An 18,986-nucleotide genomic window follows, 5' to 3' on the forward strand; every position below is an offset into this window, starting at 1 on the left:
TGGAAGGTTGAATGTCAACAGTAAATGACCTCTAGGTGTGGGTAGGCGGTAAGAGAATTTGGTGGATATGATGGGTATATGAGAGTATTTCAGAAGGTGGGCAGTAAATATTTTACATTTAAATTTTAAATGTAAATTTAGACATACAGCATGGAAAAAGGCTCTTTCGGTCCACGAGCCCATGCTGCCCCATTAACTTACAACCCCAGTACATTTTCGAACAGTGAGGGAAAACTGGAGCTCCCAGAGTAAACCTATGCAGACATGGGGAGAATGTACAAACTCCTTACAGACAGTGCCGGATTGGAATCCCAATCCCAATTGCTGGCACTATAAGAGCGTTGCGCTGACCACTATGCCAACCATGCTGCTGGTATGCTGCTACATGCAGCTGTTCTGGTGTGCGATAAATTCACCAAAATCAATTCACCGACAGAAAATTCAATGTCGAGAATAATCAATAACGAAAAATAAATTACTGACCATCGAATTCACCGATGGAAAATTCACCAACTCCAAAACTCATACAAATATTCACCTGTTGTCTGTTCCACCCTCTCACCGACCCCTGACTTCAGAACTCTCTCTTGGGGATGGGGCGACTGGTGGGAGAGGGAATGGGGCGACTGGTGGGAGAGGGAATGGGGGTGGGGAGGGGGAGACCAGGACTGTGAGATTGGCGAACTAGCACTCCCTCTCATGTACCCCTGACTGCAAAGCTCTCTTGTGGGGTGACTGGTGGGAGAGGGAAACTCTGCATTTTGGTATATTGGCTTTCTTGCTGTAGAGCAGGTCCTCACTTAACATTGCTGATAAGTTCTTCAAAAGTGCTACTTTAAGTGAAATGACTTTAAATTTTACCATAGGCTTAATGATAAAAAAAAAGAGTTCCTACAGTTTATTTCTGGTCACAAAACATCACCAAACTTCTGAATAATGACTCAAAACACTTATAATATTAAATATTGAAATAAATGTGTGCTGTGCAGACATTTAAGAAAGATTAATAGGAACAAATAAAAATTAGGGTGAGGGTTAGGATTATATCTTGTCCATTAATCCGTCTTCATAAGTTAACTTTCTTTTACCCCATTTCATTTTTCATTTCAAGGTTCAAGGTTCCTTTAGTTGTTACATAATAATGCAGAAAAATGTATACATGATATACTTCAACTTTTGTCTGTCATAAGGCAAAAAGTCACTATGAACATGCCTGTTGCCCTTAACAATAAGAGAAAGATAAGCAAAAGGAAGTCCTATCAGAGACACTGAGTGCCTGTGGATTCTCCTCCAGTCTCTGCAGCTACACAGACTCTTGCTCAAACATTGGTAATCTGAGCTCCCAATCCAAATCTCCAATACGATCAGTGCCCGAGGCCCTTCGGGACCCTTCTTGCCCTCAGCACCCTCTCGAATCCTGGTTCCAATATCTGGTTCCCATGCTGCCCTCTCCCTCAGTCTATATACTTTTGTGCATTTTGCTCCCGGCATACAACTTATGCTCTTCAACAAAGAGGAATATGCATTATGCATTCCCAAAGAGCTGAGATCCCCAATCCAGTTAAGATCCTTGAGTGTCACACTCCAATACCCTACCAAACAAAGCACACTCCTTATCTTCTGATACTGACTCCAATGTCATACAGATTAAGTTGTTTCCTGGCCATAAAGTAAGCCTAATCCAAATACATCCACACTGGTAAATTGAAATGGTCTCAGGTTGGAAGTTGACTTCAATGAAACCAAATTTCAGATGTTAAATGCCACGTGGAGCTGTTACTATATTGCATCTTTGAGCTGTAGACAAGGAAGAAGTTTCTCCTTCTCTCACGTTTGTCGACAAGTTCAACAGAACCAAGTCACAGAAACAGGCAATCAACTGAATCTGATCTGGCTGAGAAATAAAATGAGCAAAACAGCATGTTCAAAATGTGCCTGAAAATCTTATGAAGAAACCTGGACATGTAGATAGTTTAACATCATCCAAAAGGGAGCATATTCTACAGTGTAAATGCCACTGGAGCATTCACACAGATTGTTTCCTCAATTCTTCAGAAGGAGATTGAGCCTACAGCCTCAATTCCTGAAGCTATTTGGAAGGTTGTAAACTTGTGGAAGATATTGTTTAAATGTAAACTCTTGTACACTTTATCTAGAACAAACCAATTAGCAACGAATACAATGATGTCTGGAAACTCCATCTATAAGGCAAAATGGGACACCCCTCACATGACCTAAATTATAAAGCAGCATTTGTCCGGGGCCATACACTGTTTCCACACAAACCTGCTTTGAAAGCATTCTTTCCAGGAAGTTAAAACAAAGGGACTCAATAGACATGTTTAAGAAATTAATTTGTCATCTTATTGAATTGAATGTTTAGGATTTGTCAATTTGTTTTTATTTTGTCCAAATGAAGTATTCCAATTTCACTTTATTTCAGATTAAATCAGCAAGCTCATTGATCATTTCAGGATCAATGCTGAATGCGTTATTCCAGATAGAACTGTGTTTGGCCATTTGTTTCCGTGACCTACATCCCACTCCCCATCCTTGTCCCCCACTTTAAAATTTAATCACCTGAGTTGTAAAGCTGGTACAGTCAGTTCTTTTAAACCCTCATTGTCTGCCTTTTCTTCAATGTCCTCAATTGTCTTCAGTAAATGCTCCTTGCGCTCTCTGAACGATCTCCACAGGGAGTTAAGTGCTTCGGCCTCACTTTGTTTGGTCCCCAGGAGTTTCTGAGCAGACTCCAGCTCTACTTCCAATTGTTCTGCCATTGCCCTACAAGAAGTCCTTGAGTCCGAGCCTACATCCTTCAGGTGACACTGGGCTTTACTGATAAGTGCATCAAGGGCTGTAGCCTGCACTTCCAACTGTTTAATATCTGGAGTCACATCACCCAACTCCTTATCCAACAACTCTGTCTTCACCCTGTCCCAGTTGCTTGCCATCTCAACTGTCTTTATGATGCGGTGAAGCACGTTCTCTGCAACTCTGCGGGTTTCCAGGAAGGAAGCTAGCTGCTGGAGGACCTCTTTCCTTCGCTCAACAACCTGATTAGCCTCCAGGAAGAGTTGAAAGCATTCCTCGGTCCTGCTGTGGGGACGCTGATCCTGGGGCTCAATCATGGAGCACAAAGAGCCCACCTGCTCCCTCAGACTTTGCTGCTCGGCATGTTGCTGCTCCACAGCTGCTGTCTGGTCCTGTATAGTAAGACAATGGGGAGAAGCTTACAAAGGGTTAATTCAAAGGGACAGGATGCAGAGGGATGGAAATTAGGCAATAGTTAACTATCAATCTAATATTTCCTCATGACATACAAAAGAGCTATTCAGCCCTTCAAACTTTTGCCAACTCCCAGTGTCATCACTCCAACATTCATTTCACTTTAACCTATTCTCTCTCCCACACCCACCACCAAAGTCCTCCACCCCCTCTTTCCAATTCCTCCTCCACTCAGCATGGGTAATTAAGTGTAGCCATTTAACCTGCCCTCTCCACTTCCTTGGAATGGAGCACTTGGGGATAGCCCACGTGTTCATGGAAAATTGTAATCCCCACACAAGCACCACCAGAGAAAAGGATCAAACCCAAGTCGCTGGGACACCTGCACTACCCGCATGTGCCCCCCTCCCCCCCAACTCCATGCAGGTTAGATCTCTGCGACAAGAGTTTGAAGCATGGGAGAATTTCATTCAACCCATTGTGTCCATTCTAATCCACCTGTACACCCAATTTCTGTGGCCTTGGGGGAGGGTGTTACCTGTTCCATGCTGGATTGGAACTCAAATGAGCCCTGCATCTGAAACACCCCAGGCCTGAATGGCAGTCAGGAAGCAGCAAGTGCCACAACATTCTGAGGCAAGGCATTGCCTTTGTGGAGTTTCTTCCTCTTCCTTGAACCATCTCTCATTGATTTTCCCTGCTCTGCAGACCTTTCAGGATGTGGGGATAAATTAACCCTGTTGTAAGATGGGTTGTCAGAGAATCAGGGAAGATTAGGTGGCAGGGAGATACCGGGTGAATGGAAATGAACAATGACATAAACTCAATGGATTTATTAGCTGGTTCACCGTTGTTACGGAAATGTTAAAAATATTGGTTTCTTCTAACGAGATCAAAATCAACAACAGGGTGTATGAGATATCCTATTGGTCTGTTTGCAGAACTTTTCTCATTGAACTAAAAATAATGTGACAACTAAATTTAAACAGAAACAATATCAACAGTGCCCGATTTCTTGAGGGATTCCAGCAGTTTTCACCTTTAATTTCAGATTTCTAGCCTCCACAATAGTTTGACTTTTCTTTTCTAATTACATGGCTCTGTAATTTGCATACCCAGATTCAGGAAAACAACATTATGAGGAGTTTTGATGACAGAACAAGGGAAAATACATTATATCTATTGTGGAAAAGAAAATGGGATGGAATGCACATCAAACTGCCAAAATTGTCATTGCCCAGAGTGTAATTGAAAAGTAATGAGTGCTGAGTTTTACCTTCAAGTGATTCAAGGCAGGCTGCAGATCAGTGGAACTGATCTCTGAGGTTGACTGTAGGCCACATAGAAAGCGTTCAACCCAGTAAGAGAATCTTAACAGAGACTCATCGAACTGCTGGTGCTTCTCAATTGCCTCTTCGAAGTTGCGAATCCTGTGGAAAAGAGGACCAGGAGAGGAGCATTTGTGCTCATTGAACAGCATCAGCTTGGGACTGAAGCCACATATACACTAAACAAAGCATGGACTTTGTAGAACCAGTCAGATTTTATACCTGAATACAGCTGAGATCAACATGACAACTTTATATATATTTGTAAATATTATGTGTAAGAGTGAGAATGTGTGCGTGCACGCACCTGTGAGTGTCTGTTCCTGTGAGTGTATGTGTGCCTGAGAGAGAGTGTGTGTGTTTGCTTGATGTGCGTGAGTGTATGCACGTGTGTGTATGTTTGTATGCCTGTGTGTATATGTCTGTGTGTGTATATTTGTGTGTATGTATGCCTCTGAGAGGGATAACGTGTGTGTGTGTGTCTGTGTGCGCCTGTGAGTGTGCGTGCATGTGCACAAGTGTGTGTGTGCTTGCGTGCATCCATCTATGTGTGCACGCACGTGCATGCGTGTGTTCACCATGGTGTCTGCAGTCTGATGATAACAAACTTGAGTGATGCACATTTGCCAGCCAGGTTTTATTTCCTCCAAAATGCCATCATTAAGTTTAAAAGCATGTTTTTGGGTAATGGGTTGAAGTCTCTCGTTTGATAATGGCTCCCACATATCTACTTCCCAGAATAACAAAGTAGAGACCATTGTACAAACCCTGAAGGCCCGCTAGATTAAAAAATGAGTAGAAAATCATTATTCTTGTGAGGAGGAGGTACTGAATAAAAATCTTTAATCCAAAAAATGTTATCAAAAGAATCTACACAGTAATATAAAATTACTTCGTTAGGAAAAGATGTGAAAAAATAGAATTGAAGTTTAATTTTTTTCTTCGACCGCATCATTAAAAAAAAATTAAAGATTCAACATATGAAAGCTGTGATAAAGTGTGTTGTGCAAGCAATGTGCTGCTGGAGGGACTCAGTGGGTTCAACAGCATCTGTGGGTAGAAATGCTCAGTCAACGTTTCAGGTCGGAACTCTTTATTGAGACAAAAGTGAGAAGGGGAGAGGATCAGCTTTATCAAGGGGTGGGAGAAGTTGGGGAGGGTGTGAGGTGAGTGTACTGATTGTACTGGGCAGAAGGTGGGAGAGGAGAAGAGACAAGTGGGTGGGAGAGTTAGAGAAAATGGGGGTATGTAAAGAAGAGATGGAAACAATGGACCAGATGGAAGTGAGGGTTACTTAAAATGTGTTTAGGTTGAAGGCTGTCCAGGAGGAATATAAAGTGTTGCTCCCCAAGTTTACGTTTGGCCTCACCCTGACAATGGATGTCTGTGTGAAGAGGGAATGGCAATGGTTGGCTGCCAGGAGTTCCAGCTTAGACCCAGTCTATGTTTGGTCTCACTAACGTGGAGGAGGCCACACCAAATTCAGTAGATCAGGTCGTACGATGTGCATGTAAAACTCTGCCTCACCTTGAGGGCCTGTATGTGGCTCTGGATGGAGGTGAGGGGGGAGATGAAGGGAAAAATGCTGCGATTCCAGCCCAAAGGCATGGCAGGGTGGGTGTATTGGGACTTAACTGTTAGAATAAGGGAATATTAATTTACATTTATTTCAGAAACTCATCAAGTAAATATTTACTCACAAGAAACTTCTTGACCTTTTTTTTTCAATTGAATATCGGATGCAAAGAAATAAAAGTTAAATAGAGATATAATTAAGCCTACCGTTTCTTGATGCAGTGGGACAGACTCTGCCATCTCTTATCCAGTTGTTGCAAACTTGCTTTCATTGCCTTCACACTCTCCTCTGCGGTGCCGGGGTACAAGGCCTTGCTCTGCATCACAAGAGCCCTATAGGCTGACTCTTGGGAGGTCACCTCAGCCTGAAAGTCCTGCAGAGATGATGAAACAGACGGGGTTTCACAGCATGGGCTTAACTGAGGTGGCACAGAGTGGAGAAGATAGATTGGCTGTTGTAAATCTTTTCCCCTTTTGTAACATCTCTGAGCAATTTGCAGTTTTTGCAGCTCTTCAGAAGAATCTGCTGGAGGAACTCAGCAGGTCGAGAAGCATCAGTGGGAAAAAAAATGGTCGGCATTTCATAAGGACTTAAGAAAAAGGAGTAGGAGGTCATGTGGCTCGTCAAGTCTGCTCCGCCATTAAATGAGATCATGGCTGATCTGGCAGTTGGCTCAGCTCCACTGACCTGTCTTTTCCCCATGACTATTAATTACCCCATTTGCAAAATGTTTCAGGTCATAATCATTCATTGTTCTTTCTACACTACAGATGCTATTCAACACAACTTGCTATTCCAGCAAGTTGACTGTCGCTCCAGATTGCAGTGACTGCAGTCAGTCATGTCTCCCCAGGTACTTCTGTAATCTCCTCGCCATTTTAATTTAGCAATGCTACAAACAAATTGCACAGAACAAGCTCCCACAAACAGCCAGACAATTTGTTCTTTAGAGATGTTGATTGAGATAAACATTGGTTCCAAGCAAACAATGAGCTGGTGGAGAGACACAACAGGCCAGACAGCATCTGTGGGGAGAAATAGTAGACTAAAGTGGGAAAAGGAGATACCAAATCTATCAAGGGGGAAAAGAAGGAGGGGTAAAGAGATGGGGAAGGGCTAAGAAGTGATCAACTATTGAACAGAAGGAGGGAATGGTGGAGAAACAAGGAGAGGGAGAGACCACTGGGAGGGAGGGCTGGTTAGAGAGAACAGTAAGAACAGGAGCAGATAAAGAAGAGATGGGAATTGTGGAACCAGAGAGAGGTGGTGGTTACATTTTTTTTATTTTTTAATTGATGTTTATCCCATTGGTTTTAAGGCTAACCTGGAGGAATATGATGTGTTGCACCTCGGGTTTATGTTTAGCCTCATGCTGGAAATGGACGAAGCTGAGGACAGATGTGTCTGTGTGGGAATAGTCATGAGAGGTTGGCTACTGAAAATGTTAGCTTAGTCCTACTGACAGAATGCAGGTGTTCTGCAAAGTAGTTACCCAATCTACTTTTGGCTTCACCGATATAGAGGAGGGTACACCAAATGCAGTAGTTTAGGTTGGTCGTTGTGCGTGTTAAAGCTCTGCCTCACCTGGATGGGTTGTTTGTGGCCCTGGATGGAGGTGAGGGTGGCCACAACAAGGGTAACTTGGCTGTTCTATCAATGCCATGAGGTCTTTGTTGGAGGAAAAGAGAAGGTGACTGATAGAGGTCCATGAGATTATAAGAGGCAGAGATAAGGTAGACTGCCAGCAGGACAGAAGTAGCTGAGTCCAGAGGACAACTGTATAAAGTGAAGGAAGGAATGTTTCGGGGAGACATCAGGGTTAAGTTTTTTTTTAAAAACAGAGTTGTGGGTGCCTTGAATACATTGCCAGGGTTTAGGGTTAGCCTAAGGGTGGTGGAAGCTGAAACAACTGGGGCATTTAAAAGACTCTTAGACAAGCACATGCATGAAGGAAAATAGGAAGTTATGAGGTAGGGAGAGTTTAGTTTATTTAGTTATATATAATTGGCACAACATCATGAGCTGAAGGGCCTGCACTGTGCTGTAATGTTCTATATTCTAAGCCACTTATGAGCCACTGTCTAGTCCAATGAGCAGCAAAGAACTACTTTGGATCTGGATCAGCTATTTGAAATGCCTATTAAATGAATTATGAGCAGGAAAAGGCCACTTGTCCACTATAACCTGCTCCACCATTTAGTAAGATCATGGCTGATCTGATTATAACCTCAACTTTGCATTCTCCTTGACAGAAGCAACTTTTAAGTTATTCCTTACCATGAAAATTATCTATCTCTTCCTTAATTATTATTTCAATGGTGCAAGATTGCAGCATGCTGTTATGCAGAGAGAATTGGGAGTGCTTGTGCATGAATTGCAAAGGGTGAGTTTGCAGGTACAACAGGTAATCGAGAAGGGATGTTGTCCTTCATGGCTGGAGGGATTGAATTTAAGAGCAGGGAGGTTCCTCTGCAACTGTACAGGGTATTGGTGAGGCCACAATTGGAGAAGTGCATGCAGTTCTGGTTTCCTTACTTGAGAAAGGATATACTAGGTTTGAAGTGTGGAGGAGAGTCACCAGGTTCATTTTAGAGATGAACAGGTTAGTCTGTGAGGAGAAATTAAAAAACTAGGGACAAAACTCACTGAAGTTGAGAAGAATAAGAGAAGATCTTATAGATCTTGTATAACATTATGAAAGGAATAGATGAGATAGAGGCAGAAAAGTGAGATTAGAACTAGGGAACATAGCTTCAAGATTCAGGGAAGTAGATTTAAGAAGATGAAGAGAAAGTTCATTTCCCAGAGGGTGGAAAATCTGTGGAAATCTCAGTAGAGGCTTCCCCATTTAATGTATTTAAGGCACGCAGATTTTTGCATCGTAAAGGAATTAAGGGTAATAGGGTCAGGCAGATTTGTGGAGCTGAGTCCACAACCAGACTTGCATGACCTTATTGAATGGTGAAGCAGGCTCACCAGGCCAGATAGCTGACTCCTGCTCCTATTTCTTAAGTTTAAAAATATTCAAAGAACCTGCTTCCACCACCTCTTGAGGAAAATAATTCCAAAGGAAAAGACTTCTGAGAAAAAAAAGCCCCATTTGTGCTTTAAATGGCAAAATGCTTATTTTTAAATAATGACTCTGAGATCAAGGGTTCTCCCAGAAAAGGAAACATCCACTTCACTTCCGTTCTGTGAAGTGTCTTCAGGATCCGATCTATTTCTCTCAAGACCATTCCCATTTTTCCAAGAATCATTAAACAGCAAAATAAAATGACAGAAACTCTCAGAAGCATTTCTGGAGGGAGAAACAATCATTCATTCACACTGCTATTATTGAAACAAATAATTTAATCTGTTGCTTGCAGGAGGTCATGGGTCCTGTGATATACAGAAGCACCAAAACTCATACTTATTGCAGCCAAACTGCAAGTTACTGGACATCAACTAGAGTAGTACACATTAAATTATCAGATCAGTAAAAGAGATAATAAATATTAAAGAAAATAGATAAATATTCACATTTGCAGCTGGTGAAAGAGGATAAAAAAGCAAAGTTTCAATAGTTCAGACATTCCTTTTAGTGGATCTGGAGTAGTTTATGGTTAGGGTAGCACAGGGGAGGTTCAACAGTCTGATAGCATTTGGATAAAAACTGTTCTTGAAACTAGAGGGGCTGGACTTCAGTCTTCTGCCTGAAGAAGGCAGTGAGAAGTTGGGACAGGGGTCCTTCATGATGTTGGGTGCCTTCTTGAGGCAGCACCCCACGTAGTCAAGGCAGTCTCTCATGTTGAGTTATACTCATCAAGATAGTGTTGAGAACTATGTCATCTATCTTAGCCATGTTTCTTCAAATATATGGTGACCTAGAGAGATGATTTAAATCAACACTCGATGGGTTCAAGTCTTGCCCAGGACCAGTGGTTTTCATATTTTTTTCTTTCCACTCGCATTCCACCTTAAGCAATCCCTATGCCATCAGTGCTCTGTGATTAGTAAGGGATTGCTTAAGGTGGGTGGAAAGAAAAAGTTGGAAACCACTGCTTTAATCATACCTAATCGAGGGTTTCGTAACTCCAAAGGAAATGACAATTTTTCTCAAGCAAAATATTTCAGTAACAATTGGGTCTAGAGCAGTGATTTTCAACCTCCCTTTCCCACTCACATCCCACCTTAAGCAATCCTTTACTGATCACAGAGCACCGATGGCATAGGGATGATTTAAAGTGGTAAGTGAGTGGGAAGGAAAAGGTTGAGAACCTCTGGTCTAGAGTCTCAAAGACAATATATGCTTACAATCTAAGAGAGGGCACGTTGTCCTAATAAGAACAATGACGTTACTTTAAAGGGGCAATTTGACTTGTAAAAGATCAATGGACATCCCAAGGTTATGAAATACTTGGGTGATCGTTAATATTCTAGTCTTTGAAGCAGTGAGCATTTGTTTTCTCCCACTGATGCTGCTCACTCCACTGAGATCCTCCAGCAGCTTGTGTTTAAATATGATTGATGACAACTCTCCCAGTGATAGCAAACAATGCTTCCTGCACTGCAATCGTGCATGTCCTTCAAAGCTACCTCACTGGGTACAATGTCCTTTTTAGGGATGCAAGTCTTTCTTAGTTGATTCTTCCTGGAGAGAATTAACCATGATCCCCTTGGAAACTACTGAGCGGAAATGACCCTTGCCTAGATGACAGGGTCCCTTCAGCATGTTGCTGGTTTGAGTGGCAATGATTGAGCTGTGGACCAGCGGTGATGGATACACTGGATTTGTGTGTTCCAATCCCCACTTTGTTGTTCAGCTCAAGGCCTCAGGACACCATCTGCTTTCCAAACACTGTGACAGCAGTTGAATTTTACCTTCAGAGAATGCACTCCATTTTGCAACTTGGCTTGGTCAGGGGAGAAGTACGGAGACCACGACCTTGTCGTTGCTTCATGGTTGTCAAGCCAGGAACTGAAATCAGATAGGTCCTTCTCATATCTGACAACAAAAAAAAATACACTCTATTTTACCGAGGCACAGCCACATAAATTGAAAAGTACTTCAATTACACAATCTCACAATGGAGAACATCACCTCCAGGTCCTTCCTCTCACCCCACGTGCAGCAGACAGTTAAACTGAGCCACTCACCCTAAGTATGCAAGGGTGCCATAGTTATGAATTATACTACACTTCAATTCTTTTGGAGCCAGTGGATCTGAATTTCACAGGCAGAATATAATATGCAGTCATTCCTACAGTGCACACACTCACTGCAAGGGTAAATCTTCCCCAAGGTTCTTACAGTGTAGAAAAAAAAACAATCTGCTGGAGGAACCCAGTGGGTCAAACAACATCATAGAACATAGAACAGTTCCTTTGGCCCACAATGTTGTGCTGACCAAGGTGAATGTACTCCAGTTCAATATAAACCTTTCCACCACCCCCCAACCCCCCAACAGTCCATAACTCTCCATGTTGCTTACTTCCATGTTCCTATCTAAGTCCTTTAAATGCTCCTATTTTACCAGCTCAGCAGTGAGCTCCAGGCACCCACCACTGGAGTGGTCAATGTTTCAGGTCAAACCCCTTCATGAAGATTGTTGATGACCCTTGATTTCAGATGAAGGGTTCCCACCCAAAATGTCAACCATTATTTTGCTCCCACTGATGCTGCTCGACCTGGTGAGTTCCTCCGGCAAATTGGTTTTTTTTTTGTTCCAGGTTTCAGCAGCTGGTGTCTCTCCGGTGTCCCCTCATACACTGCAGAATCTACCATTTAGCACTTCGAGCATCTGTTTGGCCTCTGAAAGAGCTACCCACCAAGTCCCTCTTTAGAACAGAAGAAATGGGAGGAGAATTTGGCCCATTGAATCTGTCCTGCCCTTCCATCATTGCTGATTTACTATCATTTTCACCCCATTGGCTTGCCTTCACCCGTAACCTTTGATTCCCTTTTTAAACAAAGCTTACCTACTTCTGTCTTAAATATACTCAATGACAGCCTGCACAGCCATTAAAGGCAATGAATTCCAAAGATTTACCACCCTCTGGATAATGAAATTCCTCCTCATCTGTTTTAAATGGACATTTCAGTATTCTGATGCTCCCCCACCATCCTCTCCATAATCCACTCTACTTTTCAGTATTTGATAGGTTTCAATGAGATCCCCCTTCATTCTTCCAAACTCCAGCAAATATAGTCCCAGAACTTTCAAATACTCCCTTTTGATTCCCTGGACCATTCTCGCGAACCACTTCTAGACCTCCTCCAATCCTAACACATCCTTCCTTAGCTAAGGAGCCCTAAACTGCTCACAATACCCCAAATATGGTCTCACCAATGTCTTATAAAGCTTCAATATTACATCCTGTCTTTTACAGTATATTCTATCCCTCTTGAAGTGAATTCTCACATTGCATTTGCCTTTCTACGTAAGTTTACCTTTAAGAACTCCCAAGTCCCTCTACACCTCTGATTTCTGAATGTTGTCAATTTAGAAAATAGTTTACACCTTTATTCCTTCCACCAAAGTTGATGATCATATACTTCTCTGCACTGCATTTTATCTGCCATTTCCTTGCCCAATCTCCTAATCTGTCCAAGTCCTTCTGCAGACTGAGTGCTTCCTCAACAGCAAATAGTGCTAAGTATAAGACTTTACTGTAGGCTTGCAAAGTCTTCAATTATTTACTCAATTTTCTTCTAAATATCCTCCCACCACCTTATTCGGAGCATTCTAAATCATAGCAACTTGCTACAGAAAAGAAAACTTTTGATTTCTCCTCCAGTTATTTGGTTTATTATCCTAGTTACTAATTTTCCTGTCTGTGAAAGCGCTTTCCCATTGTTCAACCAATCAAAATCTTCCAGTAGCGTCACTTGACCCTTCAGATCTATGCTAACCCTCCAGAAAATCTCATCAGTCTCATTCCCCCACTTACTTCCCTGTAATTCTTGCCCTCGCATGCTCATCAGCTCAGCCTGGTTCTCCGATCTTTCAAACTGAACGATAGTCATTTAATATATCAACCAGCGCGTCCTTTGGGATAGGGAAGAGAGTGGAACATCTGCGGAAAACCATCGCAGCCTGGACATGCAGCACCCATGGTCAGGTTCAAACCCAGTTCACTACATTAACTGCTAATTTATGAAATGTGTTAACATTGACCCACATCTATTGAGATTGGTTTCAAGTAATTTAATAATTTATTGACTTTTACAACTGTCACATTTTCCTTGAAATAAAACCTAGAGAGAAATAACCTGAACTGCCAGCAGGGTGTGGCACAAAATGTCCTTCAAATTCAATTGATTTCAAATTCTAATTAAAGGTTTAACACTTCAGATTATTTCCAGTCAGACAGCCGAGTATAAATATTTTTGTCTGCCCTTGAACCAGCTTTCCAGTATGAGGTCTCAAACCTTCACTGTTGCACTTTTTGATAAAATCACTTCAGCCTCTCTTCAACCCCAGAGCATGCAAGAGCCCTTCAAATGGTCAGCAAGAGAGCAATGCAAGGATGACATTGAATAAATGAATTGCTCAGTCGAACTTCTGCAGAACAGTTCAAACAGCTTTGTTTTGTTCCATCTACATATCAAGATGCTTCATCAATCAATCATTTGTTAGCTGTGTCTTAAGGAAGGAAATGTAAAAAAACTAAAAGCTGAAGCTCTTGACAGGTGGATAGCACAGCGGTAAAGCTACCACCTGCTCAATGAGTGTTGCAAGCTTGTGACATTTCAGTTATCCTTTAAGGGGAATGGTGGGTGTTGTCTGTTTGTGTGTTTGCATGTGTTTCTCTATCTTTGTCCATTTGTGTATATGTGCGTGTATGCACTTGTTTGTGCTTATGTGTGTAGCCAGATGCATTTTGTGCATCCAGACAGTTCTATGCATAATAAAAACTAAATCTTTTTTTCTTGTACTGAATATGTATCCTAATAGGATGACGTTTAATTATAAGAACAGGATAAGGTGACTTGCTCTGATGTGTGTTTTGTTTAAGACCCTGTGAAATCATGAAAATTAAGCCACACAACGTTCGCATATACCCAGCATTATAAAACTACTGACTTCTCCAAGTTACATACTTCTGCCAGAGAGACATCCTATTTTCCAGCTGTTCTTCTCTCTCCTTGGCACAGCCTTGCAAGTCCTCGAACCTTTCCCGTAAAGCGCTCAGCTGCTGAATAGCTTCGTCCATGTTGTTGACTTTCTGCACACTTGTTGAGAGGGACGCCATTTGATTTTTAATTTGATCCATGGTTTGACAGAACTTCTGCAGAGGAGAAACCAAGTTGGATCAAAAATAACAGTGCCTTCCTGTGTATGTCTCATGAAAACTTACCAGGATTCAGCACAGAATAACTTGTTTCAAAAGAAAAAATGGCAAATCTGAACAAACTTTGCAAGTGAAAAGATGGCTTACAGATGGATCCATTACAGTCACATGCCACATCTGAAAAATGTTAACAAAAGCATCTGGTCTGCAACTATGAGTGATAAGAATCGTACAGCGTTAAAATAGTTCCTTCAGCCCAACGCCCACACCGACCAAATCGTCCCACTCACACTCATCCCACCAGTCTGCCTTTGGCCCATATCCATCTAAATACATCATATCCATGTATCCACCTTTTTTCTTCTTAAATATTGCAATAGTACTTACCTTCACCACCTCCTCCAGCAGCCCATTTCATATATTCCCTCAGGTTCTTGTTAACTCTCCTCACCTTAAACCTACATCCTTGATTACTGATTCCCCTATAATGTGAAAATATTCCATGCATTCACCTGATCTATTACTCTCATGGTTTTGTACACCTCTGAGATTACCACTCATCCTCCTGTATGCCAAAGAATAAAGCCCGCACCTGCTCAACCTCCTCCTATAGCTCAAGCCCCCCCGATTCCTGGCAACATCCTTTTTGCATCCTCTCCAGCTTGTCAGCATCTTCCCTACAGCACAGAGACAAAAATTGAACACAATACGCCAAATTGGGCCTCATCAATTGTAATGGACAGGCACCTGGTGGCGCTGCTGTCCTCCTGTTCGGAGGACACACTACCTGCCAATCAAGGTCAAACACTCACCCCAAGCCATCAAGGTGACCCTTGCAATTGGCACATCTAAATCACCAGGTGCAGTAGTCCAAGCAGCCCGCCCAGACTTAGCCCTGACCTTCACCCAATTGGCCCAGGTGAATTACCTCGGCTGACCTCTGCTGAGCCCCTGCACTTGGATTCAAGCCATTGGCCACAGCAGCCAAAGGGGCTCAGCCTGCTCTGAGTGATTGGTTGCCCAGTACTGCCTGCAGAACTATAAAGGACCATGTACCCCTTTGTTCTGCCTCTTTTGGACTCCTCGTGGCACATAAGAAGCACCTTTCACACTGGGTTGGGGCGAGTCCAGAGGTCAGGTAGCAAGAGCCGTGTTTGTTCCGGTCAAGGGGCGGGGGCACTTAGTATCACCTTGATCCTGACTGTTGGATGTGTATGTTCATTAATTTCCCCCAGTCCTATGTTGGTTCATCCCTCATTATCCAAAGTGTACATTTACCCCTTGCATAGTGTGTGTGTGTGTGTATGTCTGTATAGGTTTGCCTGGCATATTGACCTTGTTGTCCCGTTTGCTGAAAGACCTGTTCTCTGCTGTTATTGTAAAGAAAGAAAAGTGTGAGAAAGTATAATTAAATTTTTTGTTTTGTACTGGCCTTCACCCTGGGGGGGGGGGGAAAAAAAATCAACATATAAAGAGCTGAGATCCCAGTAATTTGTGACATGGATGTCCATTTACTGTTTTACTTCCACTTCAGAAATCAATCAAGGAGACACTTGAGTCACTGTAATTTTTTTGAGATTCTGTCATTGAACACCCACATCCTTCCATCACTTGCAGTACTGCAAAAATGCAACCCCGGACTCACTTGTGAGCCATGTTAGAGAACGATCTGCAGAAAAAGCACCTGCATACCTGGTGGACCTGCAGGAGTTCTTTGGCCTCAGATGCTGATGAGGACCTGTTGGGTTTGCCCTTCGATGCAGTCTCCATGCTAGTCAGTGTCTGCTTGATCTACATGGATATAATAAAACATACCAGGTTCAATAACGAGCAAGACAAAGAATGAAGAACATGAGATGTGAAGGAAATATTTAGAAGCAGTGGAAATTGTACTGACCAGCTGCATCACAGCCTGGTGTCAGGGCACCAATATCTCTGAGCAGAAAGCCCCCTTCAAAAGGTAGTGGGCACAGCCAAGTACATTAAAGCCAAATCTCTCACCACTATTATCTGCAGCAATAATCAAGGATTCACAACACCAAGAACATGCTCTGTTCTCACTGCTGCTATCAGCAAAGAGGTGTAGGTGCCACCAGGTTCAGGAACAGTTGGCATCCCTCCACCATCATCCTCCTAAATAGCAGAATCAATCAGAGACTTGTTTAAGAACTCTTTGCTTATAATTTATTACTGAATATTATTTTCTGTATTTGCAGTCAGTATGTTTACATTTCTCTCTTTCTACACATATTTCTTCTTGACTGTAGTTTACGGTTACTGATCAGTAAAAATTCTGCCTGGATCAGAGTTTCAGGAATCTCAGGGCTGTATGTGATGTCATGCATGTTCAGTGACAACAAATTTAAACTCTGAAATTTCCTTTGCCCACCTATGCATTTAAAAACTGCAGATGAGAAACCTTCAATCAGTTCAACATTGTGATAAACTGAAGCAGCTTTGGTGTGTACAATAACACCGGTGTTCCTGAACAAATATTTGCAGGGGCAACATCAGGGGAACAAAAAGTCATTATAGTCATGAAGTCGTTCTGCACACCATCATCCTGTTGATCTGTTCTTTCACACACTAGTCGAGCAAGCAACAACTTGACTGTGCACGTACCTTTTTGAAGTCCTCCTCGTACTTCTGTTGCAATGAGGCTTGGTTCCCCAGTTTGCTGTCCACTTCGAAGGTGTGTTGATAGAGTTCCTCCCACTGCCTGGTTAATTGGGCCATTCTAACCTTCACGCGTGCAATCTCACCAGAGGTGATGGATGGGGCCAACTTCTGGGACTCTTCTTCCAAGCTTTTAAGTTCATTGGACTTGTCAATGATTGCGTCAAGAATATGCTGCAAGTTAAAAGTAACTGGTTGCCTGGTTCGTTTGCCCAGCATGAGAATCCACAACTTCATCATCGTCAAAGATAGATTGCAAAGCTAAAAAGTAGCAGTAGAGGAAGGCGGGAACCTACCTTAACTTTGGAGAGCTTTTCATCCAGTGGGATAGGCAGATCCTCCAAGTTGATCAGCTCTTTCTGTTCTTCTGTCATCCAGTGCCCCAATGACTCAAATCTTGTCAAAAGATCCTCCCACAAACTCTTGATCACTTCCAGATGCTTCACACTGAATGAAAGAGGACACTCGTGTAAATTAGGCAAAGTCAGTTGGCTTGGGGAGCTCAGCTTAACTCAATCCTCGACAGGGCAAAGGAGGGGGAAGTGGATATGGGGAACGCAAAAAGCTCAGTCTGTAACAGTGACTTTATCGACCCCAGTCGGGTCAGCTGTCATGGTGATGTAGGGAGGTTGGTGCTCACTAACCAGATCCCTGAGTACACTGATACTCGTTCTCTCAGCTTCATGTTCTGGTCTGTTCATGCCCTGCCTCTCCTTACCTCTGTGACCTTCTTCAACCTTAGAACCCTTTCAGAAACTTACTTTCTTCATCTCCATATGCTTGTGGCTGTGCCTCCAGTTGTTTGGATCTCAGGTTCAGCATTTCCTCTCGAATGGTCTATCTCTTTCCTCCTTAAATCACTTGTGCTAATGCCTCATTCTTTCCCTTATTTGCAGTTCATTGATTATGTGTGTCTGTGTGTGAGAGTGGCTCAGGACCTGTTACTTTATTACAGGTGCTAAATAAATGCAAGATGATGTTGTTAATTTAATTCCAAGACTGTTCAAAAGACTAATGTGTAACACTGACTTATGATAATAACCAAGACATAGTCTGATCAAACTTGTGTGTGAATGTGGAGAGGGGGAGAGAGGTGAATCAGAGGTATGTGTGAGAGAGAGAGGTGAGAGAGGCATGAAAGAGATAGGAAGGAAGACAGAGAGGAAAAGAGAAGTTTACATTATGGATTATCAGGTGGACAATTAACTGAATTGGCAGACAATTAATAAAAAGTGGGCTGAAAATGTACAACATCATTGTGCTTTAAAGCAGCAGGTTTCGATTATGGTGAATCAGAAAATCTCTAGTGATCTGTCATGACAGTAGATGGGAGGGTCCCAGAGAGTGTGGCAAAACAGAGAGACTGGAAGGTACAACTACATAATACCCTGAGGGATTATGGGTAGACAGGGTGATGAAGGCATTTTGCACACTTGTCTTAATCGGTCAAGACAATGAGTACAATCTCATTATAGCTAAGCAAGAAGTTGATAAGGCCACAATTATCCAATTGTGGCCAGTGTTAAGAGCCCAGAGGACCTCAAAACCCAGCAGCAATAGATATTCACTAAGACAAACGGATACTTAAACAAAGGTTGCTTTTAATTATCTTTAAACATGAACACAGGATCACATTTTAACTTATCACTATTAACTTAACTAACCTAGGTTAGTCCCATTCTAATTCTAAGTACACATGTATGTAAGTTCAGAAAAGTTCTTTGATTCACAGTCCCATTTTACTTCTCATTCCTCCAAGTTCACTGGTTACAGGCAATTATACTGTGCACAGAATTTAACATTTATGAAGTTCACCAGGCTTTGGCGCTTGAAAGCTAAATGGTTATCACTCTGGAAGGTTCTTGTCAATTTTCGGAGAGAGATTTGTTGTTCTTGGACAC

General features: G+C 42.4%; 1 protein-coding gene across 15 annotated transcripts in view; it reads right to left on the reverse strand.

The window, feature by feature from the left end:
- syne1b (spectrin repeat containing, nuclear envelope 1b) overlaps positions 1-18,986 on the reverse strand; it is a 665,691-nt gene that overhangs the window by 424,532 nt on the left and 222,173 nt on the right. For all 15 annotated transcript variants that reach the window (XM_069932310.1, XM_069932313.1, XM_069932309.1 and 12 more), the window contains 8 exons: positions 17,382-17,532; positions 17,032-17,259; positions 16,102-16,200; positions 14,219-14,406; positions 10,996-11,119; positions 6,339-6,505; positions 4,505-4,658; positions 2,581-3,206 (listed from right to left, as the gene is read on the reverse strand). In XM_069932310.1, the coding sequence (XP_069788411.1) occupies positions 2,581-3,206; positions 4,505-4,658; positions 6,339-6,505; positions 10,996-11,119; positions 14,219-14,406; positions 16,102-16,200; positions 17,032-17,259; positions 17,382-17,532 (1,737 nt within the window). The remainder of the gene's footprint in view (positions 1-2,580; positions 3,207-4,504; positions 4,659-6,338; positions 6,506-10,995; positions 11,120-14,218; positions 14,407-16,101; positions 16,201-17,031; positions 17,260-17,381; positions 17,533-18,986) is intronic.

Source organism: Narcine bancroftii, chromosome 4 (genome assembly GCF_036971445.1).
Source record: "Narcine bancroftii isolate sNarBan1 chromosome 4, sNarBan1.hap1, whole genome shotgun sequence".
Lineage (NCBI taxonomy): Eukaryota > Metazoa > Chordata > Chondrichthyes > Torpediniformes > Narcinidae > Narcine > Narcine bancroftii.